Source organism: Erythranthe guttata, chromosome 6 (genome assembly GCF_056151865.1).
Source record: "Erythranthe guttata isolate IM_541 chromosome 6, IM_541, whole genome shotgun sequence".
Lineage (NCBI taxonomy): Eukaryota > Viridiplantae > Streptophyta > Magnoliopsida > Lamiales > Phrymaceae > Erythranthe > Erythranthe guttata.
The window spans coordinates 7,197,040-7,216,387 of record NC_142538.1 but is presented as its reverse complement, the minus strand read 5'-3'; the positions used below and the strand labels follow the sequence as shown (position 1 = coordinate 7,216,387).

Sequence of the window (19,348 nt, the reverse complement as noted above, 5' to 3'; positions counted from 1 at the left end):
AGTAGCTTGATGTTGAATGAGGCATGGGCTGTGACATCTCTCGTTTTGAGCCTTCCACATCTGCGCTTGTGTTAACAAGAGGTGGTAAGCCTTTCTGAACGGTTTGGGGCGTCGAGCTAGTCTTGGATGATGCTTCTTCCATAGTTGTAGCGTTTGTTGTCATGACGGATGCCATCTCTGAGTAGCTTGATGTTGAATGAGGCATGGGCTGTGAAATCTCTCGTTTTGAGCCTTCCATGTTTGCGCTTGTGTTGACAAGAGGTGGTAAGCCCTTTTGAATGGTTTGGGGCGTCGAGCTAGTCTTGGAGGATGCTTGCAGCTTCTTAGCCATACTCCTTGTAACTAAGCCCACACTTGATGAATCCGAAGTAGCAGTCTTCATTGCGAACGCAGAACAGTCACTGCAACGTACTTTGAGGATCTTCGAGAGAGAGAAGAGATGAGAGGTAGAGATGTCCCACCGGGCGTGCCAAAATTTGTAGCAACAAATTCTTATCTGCGAATTTAGACAAACAAGAAAAACTTGCACAAATATAATTTTATTGAATTAAAAATAAATATTGCGGGTTACAAACTCTAATTTAATCCTCTGATTCTTCTCTCAAGAAGAATATATGTTGACTTTGAATTTCGGAGTCGGGTCGTTGACTTGATCTTCTCCGGATTTGATTTTGAACTTGAATAACGTTTTCCGAGGGTCTTGCGACTTGAATCTCAGATCGAACGCTGAACTTTGACGAGCTTTGACTTGAAGATCTTGGAGTTCTTGATGGATTTGACCTTTCAATCTTCCTTCGATCTTGATTTGTTGAACTTTGATGGGTTTTGACTTGAAGATCTTGGAGTTCTTGATGGATTTGGCCCTTCAATCTTCCTTCGATCTTGATTTGTTGAAGAACGCCCTCGATTTTATGAAGAACGCCTTGAATTTGTTGAAGAACGACTTGAATTTGTTGAAGAACGACTTGAATATTGTAGAGAAAATTTTCTCCTACGGTTTTTTCTTTTCTTGAATTGTGTTTTCAATTGTTTAGGGAGGGTCCCTATTTATAGTGGTAGAATAAGAGTCCTACTTAAAGTCTACTTGATGATGTGTCGCGATTTGATTGGCTCTCTTTAAATTGATATTTATCTCTTATAACTTGGAAGAGAATAAATAATCCTATTGGTCAATAATTAATTAATAATTATCCCCATGGCTTGCCTTGCAAGACAAGGTATAATTTAATTTAGACACAATTTAATTGGCTAATTTAATTAACCAATTAATTAATTTTATGCGTCTACAGGGTTATTAAATTAGAGTTCTATTTTGATAACTCATCCGTCGAGAAGTAAAAATACATCCCAAATATATGATTATCAAATATTCTCCTAAAAAATAGGAGCAAGTGGAAAAAGAAAAACCTCAAGACTTGAGTTTCTTTTCTTTACGGAAAAATCTCAACAGAATAGAATTAAATTTTCTACCTCTTCAACAAGTTTCCACCGGAAAAAAATCTCAAAAAAATCTCAAGAAAATATCAACATAATTTTTTTTTTCTTTAGAGCTTCAACAAAGTTCCACGAAAAAAAAAAAATCTATGTATATATAATTTTTTTTTTCTGTTTTGAAAAGTGATTTTGAAGATAGATTACCAGAAAAACCGATTTGAATGGTTATTTAAAATGAATTAAAAATATATAATCGTAAATTTGTTTGATAATTGTGGTTGGAGTTCACTAGTTGTATAGAGATATCAAAGTATAACCCCATTTGACAACAATGGGTTGGAGTTGCTCTTACGTTTCTTTATTTTACTTTTAGTCATTAATTTTGTTTTATGATATATGGAATTTAAGTATAATTAGGAAACTTAATTTATTTCATATATTTTATTGATACATCTTTATGCTTATTAATTATTATTGTCAGGGAAAACAGACATTTAAAGCACAAGAGCAGAACTTGATTTTTTTGTCACTTTTCATCGGGAGAAGTTTTTCGGAGAAAATATTCTTTGCTCTCGTTTTTATTGTTCCATTGTGATAGGTGATTTTCATAGAAAAATATCAGCTTCAAGGCTTTATGGTGAAGACACCAAGATTCAAGAATTATCATAAGTTTGCTTCTTCTATACAAAAAGAAGATCGGTTCTTTGGGAGAGGGGGCTTAAACAGATCTCGGGAGGAGATCGATCCGCCGACTGAAGGGATTCAACGTTGAAGGGAGTTCAACCGAGCAGAGAGGAGGCTGCATGATCGGAGTTATTAGTTTTGAGTATTGCACAAGAACGGCATCAAGATAAAGAGAGAGTCTTTAATTTATTGTTTAAGTCCTAATATTGTGCTTGTAAAACTAAAATAGTGAATATTCGTTTTTTGCAGATCCTCGTGGATGTAGGGTACAATTTTATCCAAACCACATTAAATTTGTGTCTCGTTTATTTCTGTTTTTACATACTGTTTCGAACTGTTGCAACACTTTACGCAATATTAACGAAAAACTGAATCGGACACAAACAATTTATATTTGCACGAAATAAATTCTAACACTCGACAAAAAAGAAAGTTGGGCTCTTTTTCGTGACAAGGTTTTTGCACATGGTGAAGAATGCAACCGTGAACTTGAGAAAGCTGGAAAGAAGATTGCCGAAAATTGTGAGGGTCTTCCTCTTACAATACTGAAAGTTGCAAACATCCTATCCAAAGCTAAAAAGACCGTAGATTACTGGAACATTGTAGCTCTCGACAAGCAAAATTCGGTTTTCATGGATGCGTATGATCAAATGTATAAGAAACTCTATCCAAGATATGAATACTTGGATCAAGATTTAAAAGCTTGCTTTCTCTACATGGAATTTTCCCTAATACATATGAGATCCCCCGCTCCAAGCTCATCTGCTGAAGAATTTTGCGAAAGAGATTCCTCTCTAAGAAACTTACACCAACTTCGGTCAAGAAGTCTTGTCATGGTCCACAAGACTAGCTATGGCAAAGGAATAAAAACTTGCCGCCTTTATTCTCCCTTTTGGTATCTGTGCAACAAAGAAGCTAACAAGGACAAGTTTATCCACGACTTGAATAGTGTCGACGATGCTTCAGAGGAAGAAGATCTCAAAAACCAACGCCGACTGTGCATTCGCAATAACACTTTATTTGGCATCTGAGACGTGTACGACTCGATGGAGTCCATTCCAACGGCACGGTCTCTCCTATGTACCGGTCCATACCATCAATATCCTGTACCGCTATGTTTGGGTCTGAGGTTGCTCAGAATACTTGATGCTCTTAATATTCGTCAATACGAGTTCCCGACGCACGTAGTCCATCTAGTACAACAAATGTACCTTTCCCTCACATTCGAAGGAAACATCTCTCCTTCCATATCCAAACTTTGGAACCTCCGTTACTTGATTGTTTGTCGGCACATGATCATTGTGGAATCCGATGGAAAATCTTCGCCCGACTTGCCTACAGAGATATGGAACATGCGAAAACTGAATCATCTCCAGGTCATGGGAAGCGATCTACCACATCCTCCGTGTGAAGGATCTCTCTTACCAAACCTCTTAACTCTGTCAGATGTGAGCCCTCAAAGTTGTACCAAGGACATTCTAGAAAGAATTCCGAAGTTGAAAAAGTTGCGAATCCGAATCGAACTGGCTCCCGATGCCAATGAGCCGTTGAGCTGCTTCGATCATATTTCACATCTCCGTGAATTGAAGATACTTAAATGTGTCATCGTTTGTCCGAAGATTGTATCTGTGGTTGTTGATGTTCCACTTGCTCCTCTTTCGATATTCCCACCGAGTCTTGAAAAGTTAACTATGAGTGGCAGCTTTGGGTATCCTTGGAAAGAATTGAGCAAGATTTCTTCACTGCCGAAACGTAAAGAACTCAAATTGCAATGCTACGCCTTTCAAGGCCCAAAGTGGGAAGTTCATCGGGACGAATTCCCGGCGCTTGAATTTCTTTTTATAGAGGACATCGATCTGGTGCAATGGAAACTTAAAGATTATAAGTACTGCTTCAAAAATCTCGAGAGGATTAGCGTAAAGCATTGCTACAAGTTAGAAAAAATGCCTTCGAAATTTGGTAGAAATCTTACCAAGATTGAACTAGTCTATTGCAACCCTCTTGTTGAGACTAGTGCAAAAAAGTTGAAAAGTGATCGGGAGATGAACGTTTTTAACCATCGATTGTTTTAGACAATGAGGGATATATATTTGTTTGATATGGAATAAAACAACAAGAGTACGAATATACGAATATATACAAGTTTGTGTGTGGAAAATTCAGACGGTCTTCAAATTATTCATCAACTTTAATTTTAGAAACATGTTCTTGAATAATAATTGATTTTAGAAAAATGTTCTTGTGCGGTCTTCATGTTGATTATGTTTTCTTCACGCGAACAATATGCAGAAAAATAGAAAAATGGACAAGTACAAAAATAACATGTGAATTAAATTAGTACCATGAAAGATTAATAGGAGAAACTTCAACTTGAACAAGACTGTTAATTACATTGTGGAAGCAGAGAGATCGATCACGGGAAATTTGCTGATATTTAATTTGAGTTAATTGCACAAAAGCCCCCGTGTAATCTAAAATTACTGAAAAACCCCTTATGTTAAAAAAATTAGCAAGAACCCCCTATATTATATTTTACAAAGCACACTGCCCATTTTTTTTATTTTTTCCTCTTGACTTAGATGAAATGATAAAATTACCCTGAATTCAAAATAAAACAAAATAAATTTATTCAACCCAAAAAATTAAAAAAATGAATCGCACAAAAAAAAATTTGGCAACCTAATCCCAAAAGAAAAATCAAAAAACTAAAAAAAGAGAGAGGATAATACAATTCAGCTTCCCGTCAAACCAACACACCATCCACTCTCTCCTCACTCCCACCCCCAAACGGAACCCAAACAACTTTCTATAAAACTCCTCAAATGGTGCATCCACCGCTGCACACGTCGGAGATGGTGTGAAGATGGTTGCCGGCTGGAGTGACGTTTGTGGTTTGATTTGGGAAGATGGCCTTTTTGGAAATAGAAAGGATTGAATTGCAAATTTTGAAAACTTTATTTTCGGGCATATATAATTTTGGAGTGATTTTTTTATTTTGGAAATTTATAATTTAAAGGGCAAATTACCAAAACCCCCCTGAGGTAAGCCTAAATAACGAAAATCCCCCTCATGTTCTCGTAATTACGAAAACCCCCCTTGACTAACGGTTGACCGAATTTTTTTAACCGAAAACGTGAAATGTCTATTATATCCTTCTGTTAAATATGTAAAAAATAAAGGGCAAATTACCAAAATCCCCCTGAGGTAAGCCTAAATAACGAAAATCCCCCCTGACATCCCTTTCAGTTGATGATTTATTGCTTTTATAAATTTATTTATTACTTTGTAATTTGTATTGATGATTTGATATTATAATTTTTTATTTTTTTTATTTATATATTTTAATTGATTTTATTTATCCAGAGGAGTATTCATACGGATTTATGCTTTTAGCTTGAATGATGCATGGTTGTATTTCTCGAATTGTAAAATATTTAATTTTATATATAAAAAATAATTAAATTTTGATATCTCATTCATTGATTTTTTTAATCCAATAAAAATACATTGTACATTCATAATGATTGATTATATTTGGGTTTAATTTAAGAAAAATAAGTATTTTGCAGACACTTATATATTTTTTTATTTATATATTTTAATTGATTTTATTTATCCAGAGGAGTATTCATACGGATTTATGCTTTTAGCGTGAATGATGCATGGTTGTATTTCTCGAATTTTAAAATATTTAATTTTATATATAAAAAATAATTAAATTTTGAAATCTCATTCATTGATTTTTTTTAATCCAATAAAAATACATTGTACGTTCATAATGATTGATTATATTTGGGTTTAATTTAAGAAAAATAAGTATTTTGTACATTCATAATGACCCCTCATTAAATAAAATGCTTACAATTACCCCCCTAAGGGTAATTTCGTGTACAAGGGCAAAATTGGTATTATCGGAGGAATATTCGGGAGAATCAAAAAGATTCTATCGAGTCTAACACCGTTAGAGCGATTTGTAAGACGTCTGCATACCTCAGGGGGGTTTTCGTAATTCCGAGAACATGGGGGGGATTTTCGTTATTTAGGCTTACCTCAGGGGGGTTTTGGTAATTTGCCCTAATTTAAATAGTCTTTTGGTCTTTTTGGTCAAAAATACATCCTCAGTCTCACAACCCGCTCCTCCAGCATATGGTAAGCTGTTAGGGACCGTATTGCCTTTGATTCATTTTTATAGTGGGGTTCTTGTCAATTTTTTTAATACGAGTGTTTTTTTAGCAATTCGAGATCACACAAGGGTGGTTTTGCAAAAAACCTTATTTAATTTATATGCAGATTTTAATGTCACATGAACAAGGAGATATGTGTTTAGCAGACATTTTTATATATTTATTTGTTTAGCAGACATACAACTACTACGGAAATTTCAACTTCTTAACGTATCCGTGTTTCGTAGATGTTCCATGTACGATATTCGAAGATCCCGGCTCGACACCTCATAGGTCATTTTGCAATTTCTGAAAGTTAGAAACATGTTTGAATAGCAAACTTCCAAATATTTTTGTCGATTCCCTAATTAATTACATGATTTAATGATCAACTGTTAATTGATAGTTGATAAAAATATTTAGAGTTAAATACAGTTTGCACCCCTATACTATCGTCACTGTCACTATACCCCCTGTACTATGAAATGCGGCAAAACAACCCCTCACCTTACCAGTAAACTCTAACGGTGTTAGTTTTTGCAGTGTAGTTACATTTTTACCATTAATCAACCTATTTTTGGCCAAATAAAGAGATTTTCCAAATGGATTTTTTTGAAATTTGTTTTTATCAAAAATAGGTTGATTTATTTTGGAGATAAAAATGATTTGAATTTGAAACTCCTTCTATCTTTGGAAAAAAAATCCTATTATTCAAAATTATTTAAATAACATTGAAAGTGTTTTTAAATTGATTTCATCCGATGAGAATCATATTTTTCATATTTGGAAACTCGAAAAAGGGAAAATTCGACAAAACCCCTAATTACACAAGTGTCATTACAATGAGCCCAATTTTATTTTACATTTTCAAGATAAATCCAAAACAATTTTTATTAATTAAAAAGATTTAATTTTCACCATTGTACCCCTAATTAAGAAATAACGGATATTTAATTTTCATATTAATATAATATTTTTTCCATTAAAGGGGTCCTAATAATTAGGGAATTAGTTAACCATTTTTAATTACCATATTATCTCATCCTATCTAATAAAAAAATTCCTACGTTCCTCTTCCTCTCTCTCTCTCTCTCTCTATATATATATATATATATAGAGAGAGAGAGAGAGAGAGAGAGAAGCGGGCGGTTGAAAGAAGATTCATGGTTGATGGTGGTACAAATGACGGGTTTCTCGATTTTGGTTCAGGACAGTGCGGCGGGTAGATGTTGATTCTCTCGGCCATCTTCCAATTCTCTCGACTTGCATCTTCCTTTTTTTTTTCCTTAAATGTTTGGTTTGTTTATTTTATATAAACAGTCACAACACTAGGCCAAAATGCAAGACTGGCGACGTTAATTACAACAGTCACAACATGTAGTGATTTTTTTATAGTAGTTTATAGTGGATTTTCGTAATGGAATTCGTTAATTACATAATGGTTTTCGTTAATTATTGAGTGGTTTTCAGTAATTACAGAGTGGTTTTGGTTAATTGATAAGTTTATAGTGAATTTTTCGTAATGAAATTCATTTATTACATAGTGTTTTCGTTAATTACATAGTGGTTTTCATTAATTATAGAATAGAGTATTTTTTGTTAATTGATAAGTTTATAGTGGATTTTGTAGTGATTTTCATTAATTACAGAGTGGGTTTTATAAATTACAAAGTATTTTTATTAATTACAGAGTGGTTTTGTTAATTACATAATGATTTTCGATATGTTTATAGTGAATTTTCTTAACGGAATAATATAATCACATGGTGGTTTTTGGTAAGTTTATATTTGGATTTTAATTTGTTAAAAATATTTTTTTTTAATTTAACGTTAAAAAAACAAAAGTATAAGAAATAAAAAAATCGAAATAGAAAAAATGAAATAAACTTTTTAAAAAACAAAATCACACTGTTCTTAAGAAAAAAATCGAAAAATAAAAAAGAAGTAAAAACTAGATTTTTTGAGTTGATTTGGAAGCGTTATTTGGGGCATAAATCTTGGAGCGTAATTTGGGGCCATAATTTTTGGAGGAAATTTGCGTGTAGATTCGGAGCAGAATTTGAATTTATCAACATAATTTAGTTTTTTAATTTCTTCGAATAGTTTGGGACAAATAGGGTATTTTGTATTGATTGAATTTATGGCAAATATCAACTATTAAAATTAAATTTATTAAGAAGTCAAAATGCCATGGAGGGTGTTTATCAACTGGCCCTAGAAAAAAAGTTCATGGAGGGTGTTTATCAACTGGCCCTAGAAAAACAGTTCAAGGCGAAATCATTTTTATGGATAACACTTGGAATGCAAAAAGACAACACTGCTCTCATATTTAACATTTTCACCATACGTATTTATCTTTTTCTGGACCCGCATTTTTTAATAGATACAAAAACCATGGTTTCTTAACTTTCTTTCAATATTCTTTTATTATTATTATTATTATTAGGGCAAATTACCAAAACCCCCTAAGGTAAGCCTAAATAACGAAAATCCCCCCAACGTTCTCGTAATTACGAAAACCCCCCTGAGGTATGCAGACATCTTATAAATCGCTCTAACGGTGTTAAACTCGATAGAATCTTTTTGATTCTCCCGAATATTCCTCCGATAATACCAATTTTGCCCTTGTACACGAAATTACCCTTAGGGGGGTAATTGTAAGCATTTTACCCGGTGCGATGTTGATCGGATTAGGGCTCGAATCTCTTCCGCCGGAGTCTAATCTCAAATCGTTAAACCCTCGTAATTCCTCCGATTCCAGATCGAATTTAATACCCTCGACCTCCGATTTCTTTCTCGATGATCTGTACCTCGATACACTCGAGCTTGGTGTAAGCGCCTGCAAAAAAATAAAAATAAAAATTCAATCTTGAAATTAAAAAACAAAATCAATCTTGAAATTAAAAAACAAAAAACCCGAAAATTTATAATTTTCTTGGAATTAGAGCAGGGTACCTTAGCGGCGTGTTTCCGCGGCGGTAGCGTGTCGGAGTAGTTCATCGAAGCTTGTCGGATCAATTTCCCCATGGAGAACTCGTTCTCTTCTTCGTCAGTCTCCTGCAAACTGGTCGGCAGAGACGGCGCCCAGTTCAAGGCGTTCGCCGGTGCACGCCTCCTGTTCGACGATTTGCCTCTGAGAGAATCACATTTTCAGCTTTTTTCTTTTATTTTCACATATTTAACAGAAGGATATAATAGACATTTCACGTTTTTGGTTAAAAAAATTCGGTCAACCGTTAGTCAAGGGGAGTTTTCGTAATTACGAGAACGTAGGGGGGATTTTCGTTATTTAGGCTTACCTCAGGGGGTTTTGGTAATTTTCCCTTATTATTATTATTATATCATCATCATCATCATCATCATCATCATCATCATCATCATCATCATCATCATCATCATCATCATCATCATCATCATCATCATTATTATTATTATTATTATTTTGATATGTTTACTGAGGAATATAAGTACAAGTAATTATAGTCATTCATAGTAATATTCTTTTTTTTCCCCCAAAAAGTTATGGTCGATCAATATTGTACATATTTGTTGATTATATACAAAAGAATTCATCCACACCAACAAACAAAATTCACAATTTAAATATTTATATTAAAAATCAATTTGTAACCAACAGAGACATAAAAAGGAATTTTTTTTTGCACAATCTCATGTATATGTTACTATACATGACTATAGGGTAATAGTTATATGCAGTAATATATAGTTTTTCATCTACAATTCCAATCAAATATTTTACGCCCTTCAAAGAGAAGATCAATATTTTCCATTAAGTAGCAATTGAAAAACTAACCCCCAAAAATTATTTAGTTATGTCATCTACGGAGAACAAACTAGTAATATGAATACAATGTTCTGTTATTACAATTAATTTTTAGTGGAAGTTAACAAAAATTGACCAAAACTTCAAAACACTCAAATTCATCGAAATTTAAGAGAGAGATAGACACAGAGGCGGCTATAGATGCGAATGCTATGAAATTTTAGTCCAAACCACCAAGAATTCCTCACCTCAAGCGTTTTTTACCAAAATTCTAGCCGTCACCAACTATCCAAGGTTCCATGCACGCAATGAAAAAATCATAGGGACGAATTTAACAATCAAAATGGAATGAAATTACCATCAAAAGATAGATATTGACGAAAGTAATCCAACAGTGTGTAGCACGTCAAATTCCAACTGTTGGACAACAAATTACGCCTCCGAGAAGACCCGTCGTCCTTTCAGAAACAGACTCAGAGCTCCAAACCATATAAAATCACCATCAAAAGAAATAACTTGACAAGGGTAATCCAACGATAATCAAACCATCAAATTCCGACCACCAAAGAGAAATACTCTGAGGAACACCATTGTCGGCCGAAAATATATGGGGCGGAAATTCGAGTCTGAGAATTGATCCATTTCAAAATGGTCCCGACGGATACATGGACCGACCCGAATCATATTTTTTTCCCCGATAGTTGCTAAATCAAAGATTAAATCATCTACACCATTGATTTTAAATAAAATAAAAACTAGCGAAAACCCGACAGCTATTCCTTAACCGGCCTTTGTAGTGCAGTTTCAATTCCGAGTAATGGACCCGGTTAACCAACCCATTGACCACAAGTCGTGCCCGGTCCGGTCCGGTCCCATCTGGGCAGGGTCCGAATCAACCCGTTACCGTAAACACGTCTAGTGTCACTCAATAGTTAAGAGCTTGAAAGTAATGGGACCTCGTTATGAAAAGAAATAAAGTGTAGGGACCTAACATGAAAATTCACTTTCACAAATTATGGCATCTTTCTTTATGTCCAAACAGTGTCCTTTCGCCACACCTACAGCTTACAGCTTATATTCCTATATATCAGTTCTCTCTCTCTCTCTAATTTCTAATTATGAAGAATCAAAATTAGGGCAAATTAAAAGAAAACTTGCGATTCAGTTACAGAAATCAGTATCGGTGAGGTTTAATTATTTTCCATTTTTTTTAATTTTTCTGGGTAAAATTTTCTACTTACTTTATACCCTGTTTGGGGGGATCAAAATTCTTTTTTTTTTTTTTCTGATTTTTTTCTTAATTTGTAGGATGAATTTTCTGCTTTCAATTTCTTTTGTGGTTCGATATCCAGTTTCTGTACATGAAATTAGGAATTAGGGCTTGAATTTTTGAATTTTTGATTTTTTTTTTTGGATTGAAAACCTTATTTCTGTTAGGGATTTAGATTCTGTTATATAAAACTGAAATTATCCAGCTGTGATGAATTTCTACCACCGGCCCCACCGGCTGCTGCTGGACGCACAGCTCGGCGGCGCGCCGCCGAGTGACGGCGGCGGAAGCCACGGCGGAAGGGAGAATCTCGACGCCAACATGGTGATAATTCTCGGAGCCCTCCTGTGCGCTTTGGTCTGCGTGCTCGGGATAAACTCGATCGCGAGATTCATGCTCCGGTGCGCCCGAAGGGTCGATGCCGGGGAGGAAGCGCCCCCGCGTTTCTGCGGCGGCGGGGGCCTCGAGAAAGGAATGCTGCGCCGGATTCCGGTGGCGGCGTACGGATCGGGGGGTGGGGTTTCGTTTTCGTCGACGGACTGCCCCATTTGCCTCGGCGAGTTTTCGGACGGGGAGAAAGTGAGGGTGTTGCCTAAGTGCCACCATTGTTTTCACGTCGGGTGTGTGGATGTTTGGCTCGGTTCGCACTCGTCGTGCCCTACCTGCCGGAGGCCGCTGGTGGAGGAGCTGGCGGAATCCGGCGCCAGCGGCGTGGTGGGAAATGCGTCGGGAGGGCATATTGGTGATGTTACTACCGCAGCCTCTGCTGAGGATGTGGGCTGATTAGTTATGTTTGATGATTTTAGTTTTAGATGATGTTAGATTGTTTCTTGGTTTATTTTAGTCTTTGAGATTGGTTTATATTATGTCTTTTGAAACGTGATTTGATCGTTACAGTGTATAATGTGTTCATTAAAATATAAATAAACAAACACTTTTCTTTCTTCTCAAATTTTTCTCCCATTAGTTTTTTACGGGTAAATTACGGCTACCTCTGAGATAAGGTCAAATTATGAAAAAATACCTTTTGTTTGGGTATTTATAATTACCTGAATTAACTATGAATCTTCTTACACTTTCATCCTTATAGTATCAAATTCAATAGAATCTTCTAGATTCCGCGAAGATATTCTCTAATTTGTACTTGTTTTGTGTAAAAATGCAGCTTCTGATGCACCATAATCTGATATTTACAAGTTGAACGACACATTTTATGATATTTTGTTTAAAATGTGTAGCTCGAATTGGGTAAAACTGGTACAAACTGGAGAGTGTTCCACATAATCTAAAATTTGACATTGTAAAGGCGAACATATAAGAAGACTCATAGTTGAGGGGGGTTTGTAATTACCCAAATATGAGAGAATTTTTTGTAATTTGACTTTATCTTAGAGGTATGACCGTAATTTACCCAATAAATATTACTTAATGTGCATGTGTGCTTATTGAATTATTATTTAATCAAATCTACATTTGAAATTCATCCAACGTAAATAACTAAATGTTAACGTAAATAACCAAATATAACATCCAACTCCCCTACACCAGGTTAAAGAGAGCCTTAGTCTTGAGTTGACTACTTTTTAGTTTATAGGGTTAAATTCATTTAATCCCTCAAAAAATATTTCAACTTTAAATTAGTCCTTGTCTTATCAACGACTTCAATTTCATCTCTCAACCATTATTTCAGAAATAAATTCAAATAAAATGTTTATTTTTGTTGAGATTAAAATGATGCTTTTATTGAATGGAAAATAAACTAAAATTTCACAAAAGAGGACCACTAATTAAAAATAAGGTCTAATTGTTTTTAATTTTTTTTTGAAATGTAAAAAGGTCTAAAATTTGAAATTCCTAGTCCATCACATCGAAGAACAACTCTTGCCGGATGTGGCAAATAACTTGTCGAAAAAAATTCCTTCTTATGACGGTGAGTATGATCCGTAATCGCATTCCTTTGCCGGCAAACTCGTTCTGGGAAAAAGACACAAAACTAATACCTTAAAATATAAATTTAACCAAAGTACCTTTTTTTTCCTAATAAGAATTTAACCAAAATACCTTTGGATGAATATTTGCTATCTTTGTTATGAAAATAAACTAACCTTTTGGATGCAAATTTTGTTAACTTTTTGGACAAAAGTATTTTTTCTTAAGATTTTTTGGACAAAAGTATTTTTTTCCAATTAGTATTTACTTTTTTAAAAAAATTCCCATTTTAATGTTTGCAATGAAAAAAGACTCTGAATTGATTTTTGCCTTAGATTGTATCTAGCCGATAGGGTTCAGGAGTATAAACATATGCAATGACAAACAATGCAAGAAGTCCTTGCTTAATTGATCAAAGGAATAAATAAAAAAATATTTGCTATAATCGAGTCTAAGAGATACAAAAAAGACAATAGATAGGCCTAAAAAGTTGTTAAATTTATTCAAAAATTTAACATATAATGTGTATTCTATACCACTTTTTTAAGGCCTAAATAACATAGTAATATTTAGATGGACCACCTTGTGGTGTGGTTCGTACATTCACTTTATAGTGGGGCTTCCTCGGACTATTCAGCAGATGATTCGGATGAACCGGTTTGAATATATATTATTTCGATGTTACGTTATCTTCCTATCCTTCGACGTCATTCTCCTACATATGGGCTATCAGAGGCGGACATAAGGGCTTTTTTGGTGAGGGCTAAAATATGAGTGTGAATTAAGATAAGGAAAAAAAATTATGAACTAAAAAATGTACAAAATTCAAATCTTGGGGAGGAAAGTCTGTAAATTTATAATAGATAAATACCAAAGTAAAATAAATAAAAGTAGTAAAAAAAAAAGGTAAAGAAAGAGTCTCCACATGGGTCTCTGAACTGGGTGCCATGATTTTCACGCTTTTACATATTCGGGAGTGTGTATTGTAGTAGTTTTTTCTACATTAGCGTTTATTCCATGTTTTCTGCATGGTGCACATATTTTGCAGTCGTTATACTTGTTCCCTCATTTTTTATGGAACTGTCAATAGCCTCGACTATTGCGATGAGGTGATCAGACTCTCTAGATTTTCCCATGCTTTCAGTGAGCACTTCCATTCATTTGTCCTATCTTTTATTTGGGTTGTCTATTTTACTATTCTATTTTTGATAGGTTTCATTTGTCCTATCTTTTATTTGGATTGTCTATTTTACTCAGGGCGGTACTTGCAAGGGTTTAGGGGGCTGTTGACACCCAAGATTTTTTTTTTTTAAATATTTGGTATTGTATTTTTTGAATATTACTTTTGGCTCCACCAAAGTTTTTGTAAATATGGGTTTTAACCCATTATTTTTTTTTCTTCTTCATAATCTTATATAAATTATAGATAAATATACCATATTTAAGATATAAAATATAAAATAAGATGCTTAAAACTTGTATTATTTTAAATAAATTTTATGAATATTACTTATTTTTGAATTTTTTTTATCAATGCCTTGAGACCGTGCTATGAATCCCTGAAATATTAAGTGCATTACATTATTAAAATAATTTGAATTAATTTAAAAAATTCTTAATGAAAAATTAGTAATATAAACTTATTTTTTGCAATGTTTTGCGAACCTAAAATTTTTTTCGGGGCGCTGCCCCGAACCCCAAAATTTTAGTTAGCCCCCCTATGTTTTCATCCTAGTTCCGCCCCTAATTTTACTATTCTATTTTTGATAAGTTTTTATTTCCTTGTAGTTGCTAATTTAACCATTTTTTGAACTATTTTTTGAGTTGCAACATACTACATGAAAGTCATTATATTCTCATTGATTTTTGATCCATGAAAAGGAAAGTGTCCAGCCCGCCCGCCCTCTCATGTTCTTCTTCTAAAAGAAAAAGAAAAACCAAGTAATATATATATATATATATATTTCCCTTACTTTTTGTTTACGTAGTAATGGATTTGGTTACATGACATGGATTAGTTTTGAGTAGGTTGGAGCAGAGCCGGCCCTAGGGTTTCCGGGGCCTTAGGCGAGATAAAATATCGAGGCCTCTGTCTTATAAATTTTTGTTTGCAATATTATTTTCTATTAGAAAAATGTATCTATATATATAGTAGCATTTTTTTAACTAAATTTCGGGGGCCCAGATTAAAATGGGGCCCTAAGAGGTGACATCTCTGACTTCCCCTCAGGACCGGCTCTGGGTTGGAGTTTCCTATCTTTTTCGGGAAATAAATCAATTACCAAGCAAATCACATTAGGTATTTAAATCGACACAAGTTGTATTTCAACACACTCAAATTAAGCTTATTTAATATTTTAATTAGCTAAAAGCCCCCCAAAATCACACAAATTATTCAATAAATTGAATAGGCAAACTTAATTGGTACGGGTCCACACAAAAACCATAGATGTCATTATTTGATCTTAAAAAAACATTAACGCAAAAAACAACAATAAATGATTATTTAGATAGTTCAAGAGAGAGTTGATTAGCTAAAGATGAAATTGTAGTTGAAGAAACTCCACTGCTTCCACCCAAGTACCATTTCTTAATCATCTCAACCACATTTCCATTCTTCACTTCAACCTTCGACTCTTCTTTTCCCTCGATTGCGACTACAATCTATCCATCAAAACACACAGTTCAACCGCCATTTACAGGGTATTTGGTTAAGCTTATAAGTTGTTAAAAAGATCTCATAAGATATGTAAAAACTTATAAGCTCTTTTCAAGTGTTTGCAATTTTCTTCTTTTTTTAAACAATTAGTTGCGGAGAGCTTTTAAGATCTTTTTTTAAAAAAAATTATACATCTGATCACCTTTTTCTTCTAAATCTTAAAATGAGAAAAATTAGCTTATAAGCTCATTTTCTAAACACTTCAAAAATTAATTATAAAATATGACATCACAACTTATCAACTCTTAATGCAGCTTATCAATCATAAAAACTTGTCAGTTGTTTAAGATAAGATAAGTTTAGCCAAACAAGCTCTTCCTTTATATTTTCTTTTTTTCCTTAAAAAAACAAATGTATATACTATGTCCGAAAATCTCGTATGTAGTACAAGACGGAGCCAAAATTTTATGTTGCAGCTATTGCATTAAGCACCCCACCCCAGTATTTTCTCTAATTGCTAAAAGAACTGTCCTCATGTTATTTTTATTAGCAAAGATATCCTATGATTCAATTTTGTTAGCAAACTGCCCCCTAGAAATTCACTAATTCGCTATTTAGGGGAGTAATGTGTTAAAAAAATAGTGCAATATAAAGGGACTTTTGGTAATCGGAGAATCTTTTAGCAATTCTATATAAAACAGGGGTACTAAGTGCAATAAACTCTTTTATGATCTTTAAAAAGAGTAAAGCAAATCTAAGTACTTGTTTGGTTAATATTACCTCAGCAGTGGAAGAAGTGGTTGGGAAATAAAAAGTCAAGACTGAATCTGTCTTGAAATACTTGGACTGGAAAAAGTCAACAAGTTGCTCAAGTGCTTCTTCCTCTTCTTCCTCAAACTTATCAACTTCTGCCAAACGGTCCCTAACAGCACTCTCTATCTGCACTCCAAATTGTGACCCCTTTATCTCCTTAATCACCACAACCCTTATCAACTTCTCCACTGGGGCTGCAATTTATTTAATTAATTTATTTCACAATTCATCATATATAATTACCATAATGAAAAAATAATTAATTACTACTAATTATGATATTAATAGTTTAATTTTTACCTGATATAATTGCCTCAAAAAAATCATCATCTTTTGCTAGATCAGCTGCTGATTTACCCTTCCACTTAATTAAATGTGTCACAATTTCTGGGTCCAAGTAAACTCCTATTGCTGTGAATTTAATCTGGAGGAAGTGTATTTCTATATCTGTAATTCCTGATATAAACATAATATAAAATCCATTAAAAAAATTAATAATAACATAAAAATATGAATTTTTTTTCATTTTAATTAATTTTAATAACATAAATATATTATAGTGGTTTAATTTAAATTAAAAGTTACCATTGGCAAGTAAGGGCAATGTCTTGGTGGTAGTGACTTGAGAAGGAAAAGGGACCTCATCAACCATTACAATCTCAGCCTTAGTACACACTGCACAAAATTAACATTTAATTAATTCACCAAATTAAAAACTATTTCAATTAATAAATAATTAATTATTTTGAGACAGCATTAACCAAAATATTAATTTTCTTTAAAAAAAAAAAAGAAAGAGAGAGAGAGAGAGAGAGAGAGAAACTCACTAATTGGTTTAATCCTGATAGGGAAATTGGGATGAGTAGCAAAGAGAGAAAACCTTGATTTAAAATATAAAATAGATACAGAAATGGAAAAGAGAAATATATAAATATATATATAGAGGCAGTGTTACTTAATTCTGAGCTACCATTCTTCAACATGCATATTAGGCTTTATGGCACGTAGCTGACCACGTGGCTTGATTAACAAAATGGATGAATCACAACCGTTGGTTGTACCTAACAAAACATCTCTCACTTTCCACTGCCGATATATGCACGAAAATAATAAATAAACGAAATCAGAATTTTGAATTCGTGGGACAAATACATACATAACTTCTTTTTTCTTTTTTCTTTCTTTTTTTTTTTTTTTTTTTTTTGGGTGAGGAGCCGAGGAATATTACATTACATGAAAATTGACAAATCAATATATAAAATAATAATAAATGTGTTAAAAGGTAGTGGGGTTATTGTCGTAATAGCTCTACGATGATTCTGCAACTACCCGAAAAAGGAATTAGGTAAGGAAGCCATGAATTATTGGAACCAAAATCATGATAGAAAAATAAAGAGGCTCTTGGATAAAACTCTTGTAAAATTACAATATTTTCAACTCCAATTTAACTTTTTGATAAAGTTGAGTTTTATTTTGATTCCAATTATACCCTTTCCCATTTACCTTAAAATTTCGATCTCGTATAGTTGATTATGAAATCTACGCTTCTAGCAATAATTTTGTTGTAGTAACAAAACAATTTCTTATATTTACAGGCAAGAATAGGAAGAAAAATGCGAACGGTATACAAAATCTTGATGCTAGAATAGAATTCTTATGCAACTTTCATTAATTAGATGATAGTCGAATTGTGTATGATTTTTAATTCATTAAAATATATGACTTGGGGTGATTTGAAACTGTTAATATAAATATATGCTGCAAAATAAGGGTCATTGGAATATACTGTTGTAGTTGATCTGCTACAAAAACATGTTTGCAACTGTTATTGTTAGCTAAAATATAGTTGATTTGAATATAAAACAAATTTGTGCACAATAATAGCACCCTATAATAAATTGTTAGTGAGGTATAGTTAATTTGAATATATATATATATATATATATATATATATATATATATATATATATATATATATATATATATATATATATATATATATATATTGGAGAAATTCGTATTTTTATTAGAAATAGTGGAAATTACATTGGAGCCTCGTTAAAACCTTACTCCAAATCAAGTAAAAAGTACCCCAACTATTTCTTAGTACAATCAAATGTCAAACGACGAAAACCAGGAAAACCTAATCTATCTTAACAAACTACTTTATGAAAAGAAACTTGTAATTCGCTAAGACAAAAATAAGTTTTATTTATCCTATCCTCACGAGCTTGTTGCACACGAATTGTAGCAGTTTGGTTTTCTTCTTTAAAACAATGAGTGGTAGGGAAAACGAACCTACATCACACAAAAACCATGTAAAAAAAATTAATTGGCTAATACGCGCATAACCGATTATGTAGAAACATTATATATTTCACAGTTATCTTCTTCACCATCTTTTTTCCACAACAGTCAACATGATCCCCATATGCTACCAAACAAGCCGCAAATGCAAAGAAGCATAGACAAAAATTCTCTTGGAGTCGTCAATATCCAAATGGAAAATGCTACAACGATTTGCCTTCTCGGCTTCTGCAAAATACGATGGTAGATATGCGTAGGAGCCACTATGATCACCAAATATCAAACTTCTACCCGCATCAGTTGAT

General features: G+C 33.4%; 3 protein-coding genes and 1 long non-coding RNA gene across 4 annotated transcripts; 2 read left to right on the top strand and 2 right to left on the bottom strand.

The window, feature by feature from the left end:
* Nucleotides 1-1,195: 1,195 nt before the first annotated feature.
* LOC105960272 (putative late blight resistance protein homolog R1A-10) lies at nt 1,196-4,190 on the top strand. Its single transcript, XM_088818953.1, has 3 exons — nt 1,196-1,217; nt 2,593-3,115; nt 3,257-4,190. The coding sequence occupies exons 1-3, from the start codon at nt 1,196-1,198 to the stop codon at nt 4,188-4,190; spliced, it is 1,479 nt and encodes a 492-aa protein (XP_088675079.1).
* A 4,887-nt stretch (nt 4,191-9,077) lies between these two features.
* LOC148770025 (uncharacterized) lies at nt 9,078-9,487 on the bottom strand. Its single transcript, XR_016031534.1, has 2 exons — nt 9,237-9,487; nt 9,078-9,120 (listed from the first exon to the last, which is right to left on the bottom strand). It is a non-coding gene; the product is annotated as an uncharacterized LOC148770025 (long non-coding RNA).
* Nucleotides 9,488-11,105: 1,618 nt separating this feature from the next.
* On the top strand, nt 11,106-12,287 carry LOC105960387 (RING-H2 finger protein ATL74). The gene is made up of 2 exons (XM_088819754.1): nt 11,106-11,248; nt 11,541-12,287. Exon 2 carries the CDS (start codon nt 11,546-11,548, stop codon nt 12,116-12,118), a length of 573 nt encoding a protein of 190 aa, XP_088675880.1. The 5' UTR covers nt 11,106-11,248; nt 11,541-11,545; the 3' UTR covers nt 12,119-12,287.
* A 3,359-nt stretch (nt 12,288-15,646) lies between these two features.
* CHIL (Chalcone-flavanone isomerase family protein) lies at nt 15,647-17,704 on the bottom strand. Its single transcript, XM_012984546.2, has 5 exons — nt 17,564-17,704; nt 17,322-17,411; nt 17,037-17,192; nt 16,704-16,930; nt 15,647-15,928 (listed from the first exon to the last, which is right to left on the bottom strand). Coding segments are annotated over exons 1-5 (636 nt in total). The 5' UTR covers nt 17,565-17,704; the 3' UTR covers nt 15,647-15,766.
* Nucleotides 17,705-19,348: the final 1,644 nt, after the last annotated feature.

Excerpts from the sequence above, each read along its gene's own strand:
- LOC105960272 (XM_088818953.1), top strand. The coding sequence starts at position 1,196 with ATGGCTTGCCTTGCAAGACAAG. Across the intron at positions 1,218-2,592 it reads GGCTTGCCTTGCAAGACAAG|AATGCAACCGTGAACTTGAG; the intron begins GTATAATTTAAT and ends CACATGGTGAAG. Across the intron at positions 3,116-3,256 it reads CTCAAAAACCAACGCCGACT|AATACTTGATGCTCTTAATA; the intron begins GTGCATTCGCAA and ends GAGGTTGCTCAG.
- LOC105960387 (XM_088819754.1), top strand. The coding sequence starts at position 11,546 with ATGAATTTCTACCACCGGCCCCACCGGCTGCTGCTGGACGCACAGCTC.
- CHIL (XM_012984546.2), bottom strand. Across the intron at positions 16,931-17,036 it reads TTTTGAGGCAATTATATCAG|CCCCAGTGGAGAAGTTGATA; the intron begins GTAAAAATTAAA and ends AATAAATTGCAG. Across the intron at positions 15,929-16,703 it reads CCACTTCTTCCACTGCTGAG|ATTGTAGTCGCAATCGAGGG; the intron begins GTAATATTAACC and ends TTTGATGGATAG.